The sequence below is a fragment of the Pterocles gutturalis genome, unplaced genomic scaffold, assembly GCF_000699245.1.
Source record: "Pterocles gutturalis isolate BGI_N339 unplaced genomic scaffold, ASM69924v1 scaffold24799, whole genome shotgun sequence".
Lineage (NCBI taxonomy): Eukaryota > Metazoa > Chordata > Aves > Pterocliformes > Pteroclidae > Pterocles > Pterocles gutturalis.
Genome location: NW_010131588.1, coordinates 20,286 through 36,828, shown reverse-complemented (window position 1 = coordinate 36,828; position 16,543 = coordinate 20,286). Strand labels below are relative to the sequence as shown.

The 16,543-nt window shown below is 36.5% G+C and overlaps 1 protein-coding gene across 1 annotated transcript in view; it reads right to left on the bottom strand.

The window, feature by feature from the left end:
- Positions 1-16,123, bottom strand: part of LOC104467048 (attractin-like protein 1) — a gene marked incomplete at both ends in the record, with an annotated part of 34,745 nt that extends 18,622 nt beyond the window's left edge. Inside the window, 4 exons of the mRNA XM_010080670.1 lie at positions 7,263-7,471; positions 11,537-11,665; positions 13,841-13,954; positions 16,040-16,123. Coding sequence (XP_010078972.1) covers positions 7,263-7,471; positions 11,537-11,665; positions 13,841-13,954; positions 16,040-16,123 — 536 coding nt within the window. The remainder of the gene's footprint in view (positions 1-7,262; positions 7,472-11,536; positions 11,666-13,840; positions 13,955-16,039) is intronic.
- Between the last annotated feature and the right edge of the window lie 420 nt (positions 16,124-16,543).

The following is a 16,543-nucleotide window of genomic DNA, read 5'->3' as shown; positions in this document are numbered from 1 at the left end:
GTGCGGAGCAGGCAAGCCAAAAGGGCTGCACTGCCTGCCGTTGTGTGTTACTCAACAGCCCCTGTTAACTGTCTGACTTTAAGTCTCAAGCTCAAGATTAGCTAGGGTGGTACAGAAGAATACAGCCTGATGCCCCAGCAGTCTTCACTAGAAGCACATTGCATGGAAAGCCTCCTTACTCTCTCATGACTGAGCACAAGTATACTCTTGGTAGACTCTGCATGACATCTGTCATCTTATAGTTAAAAAAAAAAAAAAAAAAAAAAAAAGTTTTGCTTCTTAGTCTCTAAAGAAACAGGGACTTTTCAGATTAGCAGTAGCTGACACTGGATTAGAGGTTTTGAAACTCCACGCTAATGCCAGCAGGATATCAAGCTCTAGGTTAACAACTTTTAGAAAACTTCACAGCTCTAGTAGCCAAAAGCCTCCTTCCAACTTTCAAACTAGATGTACCAATGGCCAGTTTACTCCAATTTTTCTTCTACCAGTTCTGATATCACTGGACTTCAAGAGCTGGTCTGTCTTTTAAGTCTCTACGCCCCACAAATGTTTATAGACAGCAATGCTATTCCCTCCCCCAGTTCAATTTACCAGTTTAAACAAAACATCCTCTGTTAGTATCTTTGATAGCCCTGAACAGCGCAATGGTTCTCCCTCTGACCCTGTTTCAATTTATATTCATAAAAGTGTAGTAACAAAAATGAAATAGAGCACTAATGTTTTCATATATTTAACCGTAGATTGTGTGACTGATCATCTTAGTCATGTACTCGACAGCCTATAGTTTGTGGAGTATATCAAATTAAGAATATGCATTAGTTCATATTCTAATTGAGATAGAGAAGTGAGTTTTCTCTCATGTCAATCTTTAATCCAAGATTATAAAACTAATTCAATATTCTTACTCCTTAAATATATGAATTTACAATTTACACTGAAGTAACTACATCCCACGCATTACTCTAACCCTCTTTTGCAGGATATTCTGGTCCTCCTTCATACTTAAAGTAACTTCCACATTTAAAATTACTCTGCTAACTTTGTGTTACGAGATTTCATTAGCACTCTGATGAGTAGATTACAAAAATTATGTAATGAGATCAGTCCCAAGATCAGTCTTTAAGTAGTACTGATCTCTCCATCCTAAATTACTTGTTCAGCACGCCCACTCACATTTCACAATTAACTAGTTGTGCTCCCCTTATTGTTCCCTTATGTATCCCTAGCTTCTTCAGTTTCAATTATTTCCTATCATCAAATGCTGAGGTCCAGAAAAAATATACTGCATTTTCTTGCCACTTTCCTTATAAATTATTTTAGTATGAACTACATTGATAGATCCATATTTCAACTGTTCTATTCAATCACACTGTATGTTTAATTATTTCTTTCCTCAAACCATGGTCTAGAACTTCATACACTGCTGAAATCAAGATAAGTTTTGAACTGCCTGAATCACTGTCTTCCTATTCTTAAATAAAAGCGCTACAGATAATGAGCTAAATTTAGTATCTTCCCTTGTCAGGGAGATCAGCACCATCTATTCCCTTGTGCTCAGGATATAGTAGTGCATTTGTTCATTAGTTTAGTCAGGTGTTTGCATGGTTTACCTTGCTACATTTATGTGCAAGCATTGTAAATAAATATTTAAAAGGTCATAGATTTATTTTAAAAGGATTACATTATTCATTAAAACTCACAAATAGTAGGACTCCCTTCCTAAATCTCAGCCTAACTGCACATACAGAGCATTACCACTCTAATGCAGCCAATCATTTATTGCAATTAAGCCAATAAATTCTACTAAACCTGCTTTCACTAATTGTCAGATGACACCGTAACAGTATTTAAAACTGAAGTTAGCTCTTTATTTAACTGTGTTGTTCTTTCTTTTGCAATAAGGATACTTAATTTTCTCACACAGAATTTCCAGACACTATATTTCAATCATGGGAGCTATATTTTGTTTACAAATTGCAAAAAGTCCTCCAAGGATGCTTGACAAACGATTAAATCCAATCTGAACATAAAACTGAAGAACATGTTTCCAGTATGTATGAAATAACTACTCATGTTAAGCCAATTCCTTCCAATGAATTCTGCATACGCAAAATTTCCTTAGACAACTCTAATTTCTACGATACACACAATGAAATTTACAAATATGGAGGGCTGAAATTGGGGGAAGGAAGGATTCACGGAGTTTGAGTTTTTATGTGCATATATAGTATTAATGCACACATATTTAGCAGGACACCTCCTGTCCTGTAAAACTGCAGTTACTTCTGACTGAATTGATACTCGGCCAGAAGAAAACCTGAAAAGCAAAATCCAGACAAAGAGGGGACTATCACAGGGAAGAAGAATTATAAGATAACTGCTTCTAATTTTTTTTTTTTCCATACAAAACCAGGTTTGTCCAAAGCAAATGTTAGGTCACAGGTCCCCTTCTCTGAAAAAATATGTACCTGTATGCTTTCTGTTCAAGAACATCCAGGCACAACAGGCCAATATCTCAGACCCCTCAGCACTTGGCACAAGCTTCTTCCAGCATTGCATTTCAACTGCTACTGCCTGAGCTCACATCTCAAACCTTCTCCATCGGTTTCAATGAACCACCACCACAGAAGCACAGCTTTGCTACCTCTCAGCATCAAGGAATAAAGCAGGTCAAACAAGAGAGTGTGACCTCAAAGCCCTCCACTGAAGCAGTGGGAATGAACTCAACTCTAGTTAGTTCTTTAGGGATAATCTAAGTCGAATATAGCCACACATCGACATAGTTCTGGCCATACTTAAGATACAGTTAGAATTAAGATACGGTTAAAATAAACACCATAGCAATGAGCAACACAAAATCCTGAATTTTACAGTGCAGCAGTCATAGCACTCCTTTTATACTTTCATTGTTTAATTTCCTCCTTACATAAAGGCTCATTTTCTCCCCAGAGAGATGTTATAAAATTCAAGCTGCCAGAATTGCTAATAGACTTATTTCAAAGTTAATTAGTTGAATTTCAGAATTTGGTCTTCTGCTACATCTCTATCTGCTAGGAGCAGATCTGCAGGGAGAAATAACTGACTATACACATCCTGTAATTTTTACTGGTGTTTTAACTTTGGACTAAATCTGATCCCTAGGACTGAAGGCCCATTTGTGGCTGGTGTGCACTATGTGCAGCCCTGGAGCTCATCTTCCAGTATAGTTTCATCTAAAAGGAATGTTGTTCCTGCGTTTTCAAACCACCTCACCATGCAAGACACAACACAGTACAGGTGGCTGATCAGAATTACTCCAAAGGTGCTCTACTGATCCTCTTAAAGAATAATGTAAACACACTCTGTAATTCCTCCCTATTAGATCCCCTTTACACTTCTAGCATTGATGCTCAATGATCAAAATAACAATAAAGTTCCTCTTAAATTCAAGAGAGTTTTCAACTCTTTTTTCCTTTCACACCCAGTGCAAAAGGTACCAGCACCAAGAGCATCCTCCCATCACACTGGATCAGGGAGATACCACACCTGTGTAGGAGCTCTCAGTGAGGATTCCCACTAAGTGTTAGAGTCACCACTAACTCCTCAACCTTCCCATCACAGGATTGTTTCCTAGTAAGCATATAGGTTTTGTAGCATGAGTTGAGCTCTCACCGGTATTTACAACTCCTCCCTAAAGTGCCAGTCCCTAAACTGGGCACTACAATCCAATGTTACCTCCCAAATGTCTGTCTCAGAGAAAGGGTCTCTCACTCTCTACTCAAAATTGCTCATGCAAAAACTACCCACAGTGATTTACAAGCCCCTTAACAATCTTTCTCTAAGATAGTCTTTCATTTGCCAGCGTAGTCTGCAGTCTTTGTTCCTAGATCATTTTACATTAAGTGATATTAAGACAATTTTTTAAATTATGACTTTGAACTGGATGATTTACAGCTCTTTAAAATGACACTGTCTTCCTTTGTTTACCACACAGTGAATCTTATTATCTTACCTGAAAATTTAATCAGGAAAAATTATACATGGTAATCAAGAGCTTTTATAAAAACGTTGTTTAACATCAGACAAAAACTGGTCACTGGAAAGTTGTCCAATTAATGACTCGGCTACTGCATATTTTACACGTAGCTATACTTTTATTTCCTTCTGAGAAATAGTTTTTAACCTATTAAATAAGTAGCAGGCTAGTTATTCCCTTTACATGCTATTAAATCAAGCTCCTTGACAAAATCAAAGAACATCTCTACCAAGAAGACCTGTAACAGTACTTCTAAAAGGCATACAACACATTCATAGCATTTAGCAATATATTCAGCATTTCCAAAGACAGTCCACTTAACCCTTTTAAAATTGTGGAACTGTTTGCAATGCTGCCAGTCATCCTGAATTTTTAAACCCAGTACAGAAGTTCACTGTTTTGAAATCTCCTCTGCTCCTTTACAGTCCAAGACATTCCAAGACACAGTGTTCCTGGTATCAAAGAGAATTTGCTGGCTATAAACACATATTCAGCAAAAGGTAAAGTCTTCCTCTAAACTATCTTTTCAACTTCTTAAAAAGGTCAAGTAGTACAAGAGCCACCACTTTCATCTCAGACAAGTCCTCATTTCTTTTTTATCGAAGCCTAGCAGAGAAAAAGAGAGCAAGCCTGTAGTTCTGAGACATCTGTTTTTTTCTCCCTCAGTTACATCCACAGGCTGTATCAGCAGACATCAACACATTCTGCTTTACAACATCAAGACAATTTAGCCAGTAATGGGTCAGCATAATATGATGCAGTACTCAAAAGGAATCACTCTTCAGGAAAAAACTTCAGCCTCCTTTATGTCACCTGAATATTTTAAACTAGCCAGATTTTAAGTAAATGCTAAATTTTCCTCCTGTATGTCCTTCTGAGACCAACCATCTCAGAAACATTTAACATACTAAACATTATTGGCATTATGAAAAATAATACTTTTTAATAAAAAGTACATTTAACAAGTACATTTTTGTTAAATGTGCTTTTTGTTTAAAATAAAATTATTGTTATTATTAAATTATTTGCTTTCTAAGTCTAAAAGCTTTTACTGTCATGGCATTATTCTATATTTGTACAACTAACAGACAACTGCAAACATTAACATTATTCTTCTTCCACAAAATATGTTGTATCTAACAACAAGAGGACCCTACTTTTTAGACAAAACAGTTTTTCCATCCCAAAGAACAGTATTCTCTTTTCTCAAAATAGTCGTTCTAAATGCGAAATTTTCTTCAGAGATGCTCCTTCCACAGCATCCACAAGATGTCACCATTGTAAAAGAAAGAAACCCCATGTGTTGTAAAACATGAAATACCCTTCTTATGTTCTGAACCATGAGTTTTATTTACTGTAGAATTCAGGCAACACAATCCTATTAATCTTTTGTTAATATAAGGAACTAAACATACTCCAAGAAAAAATTTGTGAAAAAATAAAACAAAATTCTCTTCAAACACACAGAAATCAAGACCGCACTTTAGCCAGTTGGTTTGAATTGCCAAAACAGAAGAAAAATTAGACAGACAGAAAGAGTAGTAAGAGATAAGTAAAAGCATTTATGTTTCCAGCATTGCAAATAACCTACCCGGAAGATACTGTCAGTGTAGAAATTATAAAGAGAGTACAGAGATACAAATAAATACATAGAACAGAGAAGCAAGTAGCCTCACAGAGAGCTTAAGGAAAGTTCTGCATTGTTTTGTATTTAATAGGGAAATACAATTATGTATGCAAGCCAGCTTATCTGAAACGGAATAAATAAAAAAAATAATTGAAAACTATGTAGGGCTTTGGTGAAAACCCAAGGAACAACTAAGCAAGTTATTTCTATATAATCCTTCTTACTGTAGGAAAGAATGGGAAGCTAGTATGCGCAGAAATGCTAGATTTAAAAAAAGTACTAACAGTGAAAGTTAAAATTCTAACTTTATTTCATGCCAAAAATTTCTAGCGAAGATTATAGCACTGTCAATGAGGGTGTAGCCTAAAAAGCTTTTCCAAAGATTGAGGATTTTTCCTTATTTTGTACACAGTGGTCTGAAATTGCAAGGAATCAATGCACAAATAAAGGGTGATGTTCTTCCTGCAAGTTCTCTTCACAGCTTTGTTACAGAGATCAAGCTTTCAGGATCTTGTTTTATGCATCACAATCACGAAAGGTTCCGGAGGACTCATTAACTGCATGGTTTCCATTCAACGGCCATATTTCGCTAACCCACTTCCCTTCTGTGGATGCAGTGACTGCCTTTTAATGAACAACTTCATTAATTATTAAGACGACAAATGCATTAAATCTCATGGTGTCTTTGGTCTAATAGGTGTGACAGCTAATAAGAGTAAAAAAGTAGTTTCCTCTGACATGCAAAAAGAAACAGCTGTAAAACTCAAGTAGGGGCAGGAAGTAATAAGAATAGGGAATGGGAATATCAGCTAAGTAATCTGGAGATATCAATATTTCTTTTAAGAGAAGAATGGCAATTTCGATGTATAGTAAGCTAACCCAATTGAGACTTTTAATAGGAACGGTAAGGGATAAAAAGAAAAAATAAATCATGAACATCTAGCATAATTATAGTAAGTGAATTAAACATTTAGGACCTTAAATAATTGACTTTTAATAAGAAACAATTATTTATGGTACTGGGAGTAAAATTGCAGCACATGCTTACAGGACATCCTGGATCACAGTAGGTGTCCACATACACATTCTTGTATCATTGTAACAAATAAGCTTACCTTCCTTTTTCATTGAGAGACTATGCAAATAATATAAAAACCAGACAGAGAATACTTTCTTCACAAAGCGCTAAAAATATGATGAGATAATGTGACATTAAGAAAGGGAGGAAGACAATTAGATCTACCTAGACACTAAAAAAAATAATATAATTGGAAATTGGGCTGTGGAGGAACTTAAGTCTCCAGAAATGCTCACAATTCTTGAGGAATTACTGCCATTATTTTCTCAAATCAGTGATCCAAAAAGAAGAATGCCCACCACAGGAAAGTTTAGGTCAGATATTCAGATATTTCTGCAGTATCTTCAGACAGAAAATATCAATGCTGTGAGCCTTTTATGTCATTAAAGTACACACATCTGGGTCCATACGAAAATTTACTCCAGGAATTATTTTTTCATTTATCTTTATTCTTTAAAGATGCTAATTTGCATAATAGATAGAATGTATTAAAAGCAGTTCTTTTTTAAAGATTAACTTGATTCCAAATAACAAAACCTTACCTTGCCAGCTATCATTGCAAACACACAGCTTCTCACCCGTCAAATCACAGTACCCATGATCTGGGCTGCCACAGTTGGCTTTACAATAGGGAATATCACAGGCTTCTCCTTTCCAGTACTTGTCACACTCACAGTACACCCGGCTTGGTACAGACACACTGGTTGTACACTTTCCATGTTCTGAGCAGTTATTAGGACAAGAATTAATGCTGAAAAAAAATATGTAAAGTAAGGGAAATAACAAGCCAAGAGTTGATGACAGTGGTTTTTTTTCTGACAGTTTTCCAACAGCATTTGTTAGATAAAGCACTTCTTTTCCTGAAAAATTTCTATGTACTCATAAAACACAAATTTAACTATGATTTTACAGGCAAGTGAGCTGAAAAGTTGTTCATCCAGGCTTACATACAAAGTCTGTAAGGATCACAAACATCTTGTACTTTAAGAAGAATTGACATTAGGCAGAAGGACAGGCTCTGCCTGGACAGACCAACATCTAATTTTTCCCATGTTCCAGTATAAGCACTCTGTAGTCAGTCCCTTCAAATGCTTGTTATCTCTAAGAACATCCACACTGGAAGCGACTGTGAGCAGTAACTCAAATTCTCCACCACAGGCACAGCTAAAGGGTTTTCCTGAGTGGCTTTGGTCCATACTATAAAACAATGTCTAACATCCAAGGAGAAAACAATTGGGAAATCCAAGCAAGGAAAAATCCTGAAATTAGCAAAAAGTAGCACTTTACGGTTTGAATCCTTAATAACAGGGCCACCTTATCCTTGCCTCCTTAGCTCTGCAGTCAGATGCAAAAAGAGGAAAGATTAGCCTGGAAGAAGCCTGTGACTGCTACGGGATTTAGCATTTCTGTGACACATCCTACTAAACACTTGAGATCACAGGCAATCGGATTCTGCAAAATCACGCAAGCTGATTCTAGAAGTGCAGGCAATTCCTTGGAGATGAAGAGGGATGGAGGACATTGAAGTATGTGGATCTAAGAGACTTCATAAACAGAATATGGGACTCAGGCAGTACACACTTGATGAAGTCCAAAAAGGATCTGAAACCAATTTTGATGACTCAAAGCAAAGGGTTGGTTTGAAAATCAGAATAAACTGTTACTACAAACCCCTGATGATAATGCAGACCGCTCCCTGGAGATGGGAGAGCTGGATACCATTCACTGCCTTCCTTGCTCTTACAGAAGGAAGAAAGAACTGAAAAAGTTAGTGAGGAGGTGTTCAAGGCTAGCCTTTGGCCAAACGTAGCTGTGGTAGGACAGTCAGGAGATGTTTTCATTTTCTAAAGACTCACACCTCAGACGAGTGATTCTGTTACACTACTGGAAAATAAAATTCCATGTGTGAACTGTAAATGTCCTGTGGGTTTTGCCTGGTAACACACATGAAATAAAACCACTGATGGCACTAACTGCTGTATGCCACAGCTGTGAGGAACCTCTCCCCTTGACTTCATAGGGAGGGGGTTCTGCAGGAAGGTGAATAGTTAAGCCTTTCCAGCAATAGAGACACTAGTTTAAAATTAGACATATTCCCATTCCAATGGGTTTGTTAAGGATTCAAATGGAATAAGGAAAAAATGGGTTATCTGAGTTGGAAGCAGATTGCCTGACTCCAAGGAACACAAAATGTACTGAGTTCTGGAGAAACTATTGTTAGGTGCAACTGGCATGGCATTTTAGTCACAGATGTCATGCTTCTGTCTTCCCCAAAATAAAGGGACATGAGTGGCCCATCAAGATGGAGTCAAAGATGAAGTCAAAAACTGCTTAGGTCTACTAAACCAAGGAAGAAAGAGGGTAACAGAAGCAGAGTGCACCAGATCAGTGACAGAAAAAAAAACATAATGCAGCTGTAAAAAGCAATTGTAGATACTTCTTCTAGCACAAAAAGAGTTACTGTTGATTCATTAAAAAAAAAAACAAATTTACTTTGAAAGTATCCATTGCAATAGAAGAAACAGAAGAACAGAGGACATAAAATTCCATGATCTATATATGTAATGGAATTTAACACCGGCAGTTTTTTCATTTATTTTAACTCTTCCAAAAAATTAGGTAATGATATGTAGCATGCACCACATTACCAAGCCCTAAAAGAATTCTGAGCACATACGCTCATTTCTTAAGAATGCCATGTCATATTGCCATTTGCTCCCAAGACACACAAAAAAAAGTGCAATAAAAGCTTCAGAGATAACTGAAAAATGTATCTAATTACAGTAGAGAAGTCTGCCAGGTGATTGCATTTTACTGATGTCAACTGACAAAAATTCAAAGTATCCAGTCTTCTAGAATGCCATTTCCAGCACAGCATATTTAGTGAGGTTTCCGAAACCCTGAATAGCTATTTATTATCTGGTAAAGGGTAAGTAAACTGCTGCAAATTACAGAAACAATCTGTCCACAGACAATTTGACAAAGATATCTGACAAGTAAAGTTACAATCAGAAGCACAAATAGGAATTTTAAATTAATAAAGAATATGACAAAAATATTACATGTACTTCCACAATTGAAGTGGAATATTGGCCACCACATCCCAAAAAGTGGTATTTCAGAATCTGAAAGAATTGAAAGGAAGGAAGAAGAGTATCTTCAATCATGGGAAAACTATCACATGAAGCAACAAGTCCAACAGGATCAAGCAATCCTCTCTTGAACTAAATTATCCAGTATAAAGAGTGTGTCACAAGCATGTTGCAGATGAGACAGAATTTGCAATCAACAGCTGGTGCATATAAGAAGGAAAAGGCTGTATCTTTAAAGCTGCTGACATACAAAATCAGACTGGAGGAAAGCAAACACAGTTATACCGGACTAGACTTCGCCATCAGAGAAACTAAAAGACAGTCCAGAAAAGAACTATGAAGGCAGAATGTAGACTGAGATGGACAATAGAAGTAGAAAGTACTTGAAAAGTAGAGAAGAAATGGAATAAAACCCTTGTGGCTGGCACAAAAATAAAAGTACGACTTTGGTGAAGGTTTCAAAAGCCATAAAAGTACATTCAGCAAGAAAAATCAAGCAACAGATGATCCTAGTTCAAGAGAACAAAATTGACATGACAGCAGATATAATCTCCCTTCTATTCCATATGACAACTACACATGTTGGGTAAATACTGGAAGGGATACATTCTAGTTCCATATGGCACACGAAAACCATACTTTTGGAATGGCTGTGCAGCTTCACTCAGAACAATATCACAGAATCATAGAATGGTTTGGGTTGGAAGGGACCTTAAAGATCATCAAGTTCCACCCCCCCTGCCATGGGCAGGGACACCTCCCACTAGCCCAGGTTGCTCAAAGCCTCATCCAGCCTGGCCTTGAACACCTCCAGGGAGGGGGCATCCACAGCTTCTCTGGGCAACCTGGGCCACTGCCTCACCACCCTCACAAGAAAAAACGTTCCTAATGTCTAATCTAAACCTACCCTCTTTCAGCCTGAAACCATTACCCCTCATCCTGTCACTCTACTCCCTGATCAAGAGTGCCTCCCCAACTTGCCACTAGCCAACTTTAAGTACTGGAAGGCTGCTATAAGGTCTCCCCAAAGCCTTCTCTTCTCCAGGCTGAACAACTCCAACTCTCTCAGGCTGTCCTCCTATGGGAGGTGCTCCAGCCTCTGACCATCTTTGTGTCCTCCTCTGGACCTGCTCAAACAGGTCCATATCCTTCCTGTGCTGAAGACTCCGGAGCTGGATGCAGGACTGCGGTGGGGGGGAGTGGGGAGGGGGCGTCTCACGAGAGCAGAGTAGAGGGGGAGAATCACCTCCCTCAACCCACTGGTCATGCTTCTGATGATGCGGCCCAGGACACAGCTTGCTTTCTGGGCTGCAATACACATTTCTGGCTCATGTTGAGCTTCTCATCAACCAACACCCCCCAAGTCCTTCTCCTCAGAGCTGCTCTCAATCCATTCTCTGCCCAGCCTGTATTTGTGCTTGGGGTTGCCCCAACCCATGTGCAGGACCTTGTACTTGGCCTTGTTGAACTGCATGAGGTTTGCACAGACCCACCTCTCAAGCCCATCAATATATTTGATCTCATTTTCTTTGTCTTTTTTCTAAACTAGTACCTAAATGACAATTAATTACAACCCCAGCTCCCTGGTTTTTGAAACACAATACAAAGCATAACTCTTACACTACTCATAAAGTCAATAAACACTTTCCCTGCGTTTGTCATTCTCCTAGAAGAAATGTTAGGCTAATTAACAAAGTAATTACTTATTAAAAAAATATACTTACGAGTAAAATATGTTAAATCCAGTTAGATTATAAGCAGCATCACTAAAAAAATGTAGCAATGCATAGCCAGATGTAGTAACTACTTCAGGAACAGTTTCATTTCCACGCACTTCAGGGACTATTAGACCACTGGAAAAGAAAATGAGAATAATGTTTTTAAATCAGTCTTTGCAAGGAGAAAAAAAAAAAAAAACTAAAGGAAAGAAAGAGTTAGCTATTCTGGTTGTTATTTTTATGGACAAGATAATTCATAAATCTCATTATAAAACTTCGTTTTAAAAAGCAAATAATAAAAATGCATCTAAAACTTGTCTGGAAGGTAAGGTAGGGTTTTCCAGGAAAACAAAACAAAAAACACACAGTAATGTAAAATTTTACATTGGATTATTCTGAGGGTGCATCCACCGTCAGTAATTTTTAAAAGCTATTTTACCTTTGAAAAAAAAATATATCCTTCAGACAGGTGCTTAACATTCACTGTCTTTCAGCACAGATTCTATTTACACATAATATTTGCACCTTTAGAAGTTTATCTTGAAGAGTTTCAAACCTGGAAAGTATGATAATTAAGTAACTTCCATGAAAAGGCAATTTTCAGTGGAAAATAAAAACCTCAAAAACTTCAGGAAGTATTCAAGACTGATACCTTAATGTAAGACTGAAGTAGGAAAAACAAGCAATATATCAAAGTACTGAGAAAAAGGATCACCGCATGAAACAGTGCCACATTGCAAATATAAATTAAAAGTTATAGGAATCCTAAGGAAAACACTAACAATCAACATCCCAAAATACATTTGAAGTAAAGAACACAGGAAGAGAACCTCCTCTTTCTTTCCAGTCATGCTACAAGTAATGCTCCTGAATAACAGCTAGACACTTTTAACAAATACAATTTGGGGAGAGAAAAAAAAAAAAAAAAAAAAAAAAAACAAAAACAACAAAAACAAAACACAAGCAATTACGTAACAATTCAGGAGAATCAGGAGAGAAGGTGGTGTGATTTCTATTGCTGGGCAGGAAAGAGGGATGACCTGAGCCTTGTTCCCTTAGGAGAAACCACTATCATCTGTGCAATTAGTATTTCTTAAACTTCAGCGGTATAATCAGTATAACAGAAAATGAAGTTCAATTTCTGCCCCACAGAGCATATGTGTATATATGCACAAACTGTTTCTGCTTTGTTGGTTCTTTTTTTTTTTTTTTCTAATATAGCTTTTCCTCAATGGATATCCCAAGATAAAACTTCCTGAATTCAAAGGATTAGGATCCTGTGCCTTGCATATAATATTCTTTTTGGAATGTTTCCCAAAATTTTAACTGAAGGTTTAGAATAAACCAACTGAAACATTTTGGTAACGGAATTTTGGTCCAGGAATGGAGGAAACAAGGGTTACAATTCACCTGCCCCACTTTTTCTCTCTTGGACACATACAAAATGCAGTGCATGGACCAAATTCTTTGCCTCAACGCTTTATTGTCATTTGAAAGGCAATTAGCCTTTATTCAGTTTAGTGGTTATGGTTATTGTTTATTTTTGTTCATTTTATGTTTATTTCTAAAACTTGCTACAAAGTTATATTATGATTCTAGACAACAAAGATTAACCTGAAAAAAAAAAGATTTAGTTGTGTAGCAATTCTCATAAACTAATGATAACATGAGAAAAATGAAAGAAAACCCATAATTTCAGCTGATATCAAATTTGAGCCCTCCTGCAGGACTTCAAAGAAATTGATAATTTTACCCACTATGACTTAGTCACAACGATGCCCAGTTTAGCAATCTAAGGAAACATTACAAAGTTAGTGCTTAAGGTGGCCTTTTTATCAAATGCCCTGAACAAGTCTCTTCGTTCTTCATACAGAAAGGCAGAAGGCATTAGGTAGATACTCTTTATAACTAACACATAGTCAGCATTGCCTGAGTCACAGATTGCAGTTCTCCCTTAAACTGGATCAGACACTGACACTACTGACACATGCCACATTTAGTGTGCATTAAAACTCAGGAGTCACTGTTGGAAGCCTACTGGAAAATACATTTCTGATCGTCTGTCTATGAGCATTAACAATCCACGCAACGTCAACATTAAGTAAAGCCACATAATGGACTTTTGCTATGATCACCCAACCAAAAAAGTAGTGTTTTAACATTTATTCTAACATAACTTTAAATGCATGCTCCCACAATATTAACAAAAAGAAAGCAAGATATTTAACAAATTAATGTTATTTTTTTTTCCCCACAAACTAAGTGTCCATACATGACTAGCTAGACTAAAAGGCTAAGAAATGCACTCACCTAAATACAGCTATTAAAGGTGCATATATTGAATCTCCATCATATACATACATATGGTCCCAACTACATTCTGTGGCAAAGTGATTAAATCTTAATCTTAGTATTGCATTCGGGCTGAAAATAAAGAACATTGATGTAAAACATTATTTACAGAAGTACTGAGCTCATAAAATAAAGAAATTACAACAAAATTGATCATGCCAGCATAACTCTGTTAAAACATTTTGAGTACTAACTAAACATTTCAAAGAGTTAAATAACAGGGCAATTCAGGGTAAGCAAATATTTCACTTTATCTTTGAAAACTTTAAAAATAACATCTTCAATCCAAGTAAGCCTAATAACCCCTAAAGTTAACAAGAGACTTTAGTTCACCAGGTTTTATCAGTATTTAGAACCATGAATTTAGAGCAGCTAAAATACCCTATTTTAATATCCTGGATTTACTTTACAGTGTCAGGACTATGAGGTTTAGAGCCTTTCAAGACAAAATGACCTACACATCCTCATTCTAGTATTATACTAGTTATTAGAAATAAAAAACTTAAACCACAACCTTAAAATGGCAAGCAATACTAGTGCAAGATTTTTTTTTTCCTCCCTCTGCCCCCCTGCATCTGACACTTGGGAGTTAGATGTCACTGGTTTTTGGTAGAAATACAGATGGGAACTGTAAGATTTCTGAAAGGGGAATTTTCTCATATGACAAAATTAGGAGACTCCTAAATATATTCCTTGCAACATACTGATGATTTTCTTTTATTTCTTTCCCCACCCCACCCCCCTCCCTACTGACAGCCTTGACTGTAGTTTGTCAGTTTGGAAAACGTATGTTTGGTTTGTTTTGTTTTTTTTTTTTTCCTGTGAGAGATCATTTGGAGAGAGCTCTTTGTTCATTTTTTGAGAGAGTATTTTATCCATATGTGACTTCCTTGTGTGTTGACATTTTGCACTATGTTACTGGGTTGCATTACTCTTGCACATACTGTGCAGCATATTGTTTCCTCCAGCTACTCACTCTACCATGTCTTGCAAAGAGGAGGAACAGAGTGAAGACCAACTTCAAAGCAGAGTTTGTACACAGTCCTGAGGCATGTTTTCACTTATCATAGTGTGGTGCAGTGCAAATATTCCTGAGCTAGCTTGGGTAAAAAGAAAAAAGTATAGCTATGTCAGAAAGATATTCAGCTATAGCCTAGTCACCTAAATATTGAAGCTTCTACTTAAATGATTTTGCAGTCTACCCATAACTTCATTGCTGTTGCGTTTAAACTACTATCTGCATATAAGCAGACCAATATTAGATCAGATAGATTACCAAACTACAGCAACAGAGCAGACATCTAAGGTAATTAAGATCATGACAATATGGAAATACAGAAGGCAGTAATTTTCTTTTAGAACGTTAGTAGAATTTGGAACTAGCTAAATTCTTCAGCAAAATCCTGACCCATAGCCCAGGGGGAAAAAAGCCCCACTGAAATTTAAGCAGTTTGTGCCTTTAACAGTTATCCATACTAGTGCATATGTCTCATTATTTTTTGTGCATATCTGTGCTTTTCTGTGCTGCATAAAATGAAAAAATCAGCAACAGACGTGAGACATCTCAACTGTATAAACTGCGGGTACAATACGATTTTTAAATTAAGTAAATTAGGAAAACCAGAATGCAAAAGACAATACTTTATAGAAGCACCAACTTTTGAGCAACATGTAACTGAATAGTTATCACTAGACCACTAGAAGCATTCTGTACTTGAAGCCATTCCTGATTCATCACTGCAGAGTAAGATAATGAGTTAAATAATTGGATTCTGTAACTACATTTGTAACTTATGTAAAGGCACTCAAACAGGCAATGAATTTATCATAGGGTTTTGAGAGCTTGCAGCACGGGCCAAATTCCAATGTCAGCCTAACTTTTGCCAGCAATTTGAATGGGAATGGAATTTGGCCAACTCTTAGCAATCCTGAAAATCCTACTTCAACTGTTTTAAATCTTTATAACATTTAAAAAAAACCAACAACAACAACAACCAAAAAAACCCCCAAACAAACAAACAAAAAAAAAAACAAATAAGAAACCCAAAACTGTTTATATTGTATCCAGATGCAGTTTCTACTTGAGGAGTTCTTTAGATCTCTAGCATACAAATACCAAACCGACAGAAATTTTAAGCTATGAAAATAAATACTTACTATCCTTCAATTAACCATGTACATTTAGTTTTATATTTATAATTTATTGGTCCATCTGTTAGATATCCAGAAGGTTCTGTTAACCTATAAGAGAAAAAACAGTGCTGTAATAAACCAGAGATAACACAACAGAACACACATCATCAACATGCCAATAGATTTTTTTCTGGATGGAAATAAAATTACTTAGAGTTAAGTCTCTCTTCATATCTCGTCACACTATTTTTCCTCATAAAAACTAGAATGCTGATTGTTCTATAATTGATTTGCTTTCTTCCCCTAGGCAATCAGAAGACTTCTAATTTTTCTAGTTCAGTAGCAAGTAAATACGATATATAATTTAAATTATCCTTCACATGAAATAGATTCAAGCCAATATAAAGTGTTTTGTGTTTAAGAGTAATTTGGTTTAGTTTGTTTGTTTCTTTTACCATTGCCTTACATCTTACTTCTGAAATGAGACCACAGCAGCACTGGGAGAACTGTTCCAGATCAAGAGAAATT